The following is a 3445-nucleotide window of genomic DNA, read 5'->3' as shown; positions in this document are numbered from 1 at the left end:
CCGGGTCGGCCTGCCCCCACCACATCCCCCGCAGTCCCCCTGCGGATCGTGACGTCGGCGGACCGGGGGTCTGGCCGGAAATCCCCCTTCCTGTTGCAGATAAGCCTGGCGCAGCCCAGCTGACCCCGGACCCTCCTCCCCCACCACCCCCCATGTCGCAGGATCAAGTCCCCAAGACGGAGAACCTGTCCACCAAGCCCCCTGCCCCGCCCCCATCACTCCGTAAACACCCCTCTGTACCCCCGGTCTCGCCCAGCCCGCTGTTCCCCAAGCTCCTGTCCAAGTCCAAGCCACCCCTGCAGCAGGAACCTGCTACCGAGAGGCGGCGGCCATCCCGGGGTGGGGGCGCGGCTAGGCCCCGCCCCGGCCCCTGCAACTCGACCCCGGCTGCGACCCCCAGCTCTGACGTCTCGGAAAATTTCCCCCTGCCCAGGCCCCCGGGGGGGGGTGCATGGTATGAAATGGGGCTGAGACCCCCGGCTGGGGACAGAGGGACCCGCCAGAGGTGAGCTATGAACTGGGGACTGGAGGTCTGGGGGCCTGGACTCCTGGGTCTGAGGGAAGCAAGGGCTGGGGCCCAGACTTCAGGGTCCCTAAATGTCACCAGCTCACCCTTTGCCCTCCCCCCAACCCAGAACGTTTACAACGAGCATCCATGGACCTGTGGAACTGGGATGAAGCATCACCACAGGAAGTGCCCCGGGGGAGCAGGCTGTCGGGGCTGGGTAGGCTGCTGAGGCTGAGACAGCGGCGTGGGGAGGGCGCTCAGGTGGGGCCTGACCCTGACCCTGACCCGACCCTCACCTCCCGATTGCCTGCAGAAGGAGCGGAGCTGGGCTTCTATTTCCCTGAACCGGCGCTCCAAGAGGCCACGCTGACAGTGGAGACCTGCTGGAAAGGTTGCTGTGGGGTGGGACCCGTGAGAGCTGGGGAAGAAGGTGAGGGGCTGGGATCCCAGGTCTGAGGGAGGAAGGGGGCATGCCTGGACTCGTGGCGTTGAATGGGGACAGGGCTGCGGGCTTGAACTCTCGAGGTTGGAGGAGGAGGGGGCCCGGGTCCTGAGTCCTAGGTCTGAGTGAGTAGGGGCTGGGGGGAATAACTCTCAGTCCCAGGCAAATAAAAACTACTGGGTGAGCGGTTGAGGGGGGTCTCTAGTCATCGCTTACCCCCTTCCCTAAACTCAGTTACGTTCTTGTCGCTTGCAGGGCTCCCACAGCTGGACTGGGGCTCCGCATTACCGCACCCAGAAGCCCCATGGGAGGCGGGTGAGTGTGTGCGGAGAGGCGGGGGGACAGGAGGACTGGAGTATCCACCATAGCTAGAGGTTTGGACCCCTCAATCTCGAGGAAGGGGGACGCCTGTGTCCTCAAGGTGGCATGGCCTAGATGCGGGAGCCCAGAGCCCCAGGTCCCAGGGGTGGGGCTCAGACTCCTAGAACCCCCAGGGGGGCCGGGGACCAGGACACCTGGGCTCCCCTTACTTGGGCTCCGTTCCTCCTCACAGAGCACGCCCCTCAGGCTCTTTCTTGGTCGGGAGATTGGACAGACCTGGCGCACACGGGCTCGGACCCTTGGAGCCGCGTCCCCCGGGCCGCGGGCCCCCCCCATCCTGGCCTGGGCCCCACCCCTGTCGCTGGTTCCGAAGGGGCGGCGGGCCAAAACTGCAGCCCCCCGGCCGGAGGGGCCGGCTCGTGGTGGCGCGTCCAGGCCGCCGCCAGCTCCACCAGCTGGGACTGTTCTGTGGGCTCCGACGGCGCCGCCTCCTGGGGCCAGGGCCCCGGCGAGGAGCCGCGCGCCGACTACACCCTTTCGTGGGGCGGGCCTGCGGGCTCGGACCACACCACCTCCTGGGATTTGGGGCTGCACACGGATTGCACCACCGCTTCGAAGGGGTACCAGAGTTCACATCTCACCACTCCCTCCGAACCCAGCCAGCAGTCGGACCGCGCAACTTTGGCTTATTACCCCAAAACTAACCCCCGAGGTGAGAGGTCAGCGAGACTGTCCGAGAGAGTGAGGCCAGAGTTTAGTGAGGCGGGGCCTAGGCGCCTCAGGGGGCGGGACCCAGGAAACTGGCGGGGAGGGGGCGGGGCTTAGATGCCTGAGCGCTGCAGAGAGGAGGAGGCGGTGGTCTTCACTACCGGGTCCAGAGGGAGGAGAGGACTAAGACTCTGGTGGTCTTCTAGGGAGTAAGGGACGAGGACCTAGGCTCCTGGATCAGGTGAAAGGAAAGAGATGGGGATCTGGATGCCTGAGTCTCCGAGATGAGGCAGCCAAACTCCTCAATCTCCGAGATGAGGGTCCCGGATGCCTGGGTCCCTTATATGGAGGCATCTGGACTCCTGGGTCCCCACTAGGAAAGACCTGGACCTTCCTTGGACTTTCGAGGGAGCCCGGAATCCTGGGTCATCGAAGCGACACGGTCTGGGGCCAGGAAGCCTGAGTGTTCACCTGCCTCCACCCCGTAGGTCCCATTCAGCTGTGGCAGTTCCTCCTGGAGCTGCTCCAAGACGGGGCGCGTAGCAGCTGCATCCGCTGGACGGGCAACAGCCGCGAGTTCCAGCTGTGCGACCCCAAAGAGGTGGGGCAGCTTCCCAGACCCGCAAAATCAGGCCCCAGTCTCCTCCGGTTCAACCTGGCCCCGCCCCCAGCCTCGCCCTCGTCTCAACCCGGCTCGGCGCGGCCTAAGGGGTGTCCAGACCAAACCTGAACCCTGTCCCCTCCCCGCCCCGCCCCGCCCCTCCATTGCCAGGGCCCGCCCCACCTCCCCCTCGGACTTAGCCCGGCCTCCGCCCTAGGTGGCGCGGCTGTGGGGCGAGCGCAAGAGGAAGCCGGGCATGAATTACGAGAAGCTGAGCCGAGGCCTGCGCTACTACTACCGCCGCGACATCGTGCGCAAGAGCGGTGGGCGCAAGTACACGTATCGCTTCGGTGGCCGCGTGCCCGGCCTAGCTTATCCCGACTGCCCGGGGGACGGACAGGGAGCAGCGACCCAATAAAAACATCCCGTCAAATCTCGTGGCGCGTGCTGTCTGCATCCTTCCCACTGATACTGACTAGACCTGCTGGGGAGCCTGTGTGCACCATCACACCCACATCCCCCCGCCTGTGTGATCCCAAGACGCATTGTGACCAAGACAAACCCAGATCCTTAGGGGACCTACTGTGTGCTCACTGTGTGATGGGACATGCAAAGGAATCAAACTCAGTCCCCACAGGGCCTACTGTGTGCCGGCCCTGTGCTGGGACTTGTAAAGGAATCAGATCCAATCACTAACTTGCGAGTTTACCTACTGTGTCCCCCTTGAAGAGAGAACTCAGTCTCCAAAAAGGGCTTACTGTGTGCCCTGCCAGTGCTAGGGACCAGCAAAGAATTAGACCTAGTGCTTGTCCCCCAAAACCACCTATGATGTTGCCCCACTCCAAGCTGGGGACATAGAACTCAG

General features: G+C 64.5%; 1 protein-coding gene across 4 annotated transcripts; it reads left to right on the top strand.

The window, feature by feature from the left end:
- Positions 1-202: 202 nt before the first annotated feature.
- On the top strand, positions 203-3017 carry ETV2 (ETS variant transcription factor 2). 4 transcript variants are annotated; one of them, XM_058530896.1, is made up of 7 exons: positions 214-505; positions 636-725; positions 822-899; positions 1206-1265; positions 1504-1983; positions 2468-2580; positions 2798-3017. In XM_058530896.1, the coding sequence occupies exons 2-7, from the start codon at positions 656-658 to the stop codon at positions 2996-2998; spliced, it is 1002 nt and encodes a 333-aa protein (XP_058386879.1). In that variant the 5' UTR covers positions 214-505; positions 636-655; the 3' UTR covers positions 2999-3017. The 4 variants fall into 4 exon arrangements, with proteins under 4 accessions (XP_058386880.1, XP_058386881.1, XP_058386879.1 ...); XM_058530895.1 differs by having other exon boundaries at positions 215-505; positions 822-938; XM_058530897.1 differs by lacking the exons at positions 2468-2580; positions 2798-3017 and adding an exon at positions 2186-2461 and having other exon boundaries at positions 203-505; positions 822-938.
- Positions 3018-3445: the final 428 nt, after the last annotated feature.

Source organism: Diceros bicornis, chromosome 34 (assembly GCF_020826845.1).
Source record: "Diceros bicornis minor isolate mBicDic1 chromosome 34, mDicBic1.mat.cur, whole genome shotgun sequence".
Lineage (NCBI taxonomy): Eukaryota > Metazoa > Chordata > Mammalia > Perissodactyla > Rhinocerotidae > Diceros > Diceros bicornis.
Note: the sequence above shows the minus strand (reverse complement) of the source record. Positions and strands in the feature narration are given on the sequence as shown.

Excerpts from the sequence above, each read along its gene's own strand:
- ETV2 (XM_058530895.1), top strand. The coding sequence starts at position 656 with ATGGACCTGTGGAACTGGGATGAAGCATCACCACAGGAAGTGCCCCGG. Across the intron at positions 939-1,205 it reads CGTGAGAGCTGGGGAAGAAG|GGCTCCCACAGCTGGACTGG; the intron begins GTGAGGGGCTGG and ends TGTCGCTTGCAG. Across the intron at positions 2,581-2,797 it reads AGCTGTGCGACCCCAAAGAG|GTGGCGCGGCTGTGGGGCGA; the intron begins GTGGGGCAGCTT and ends CCTCCGCCCTAG.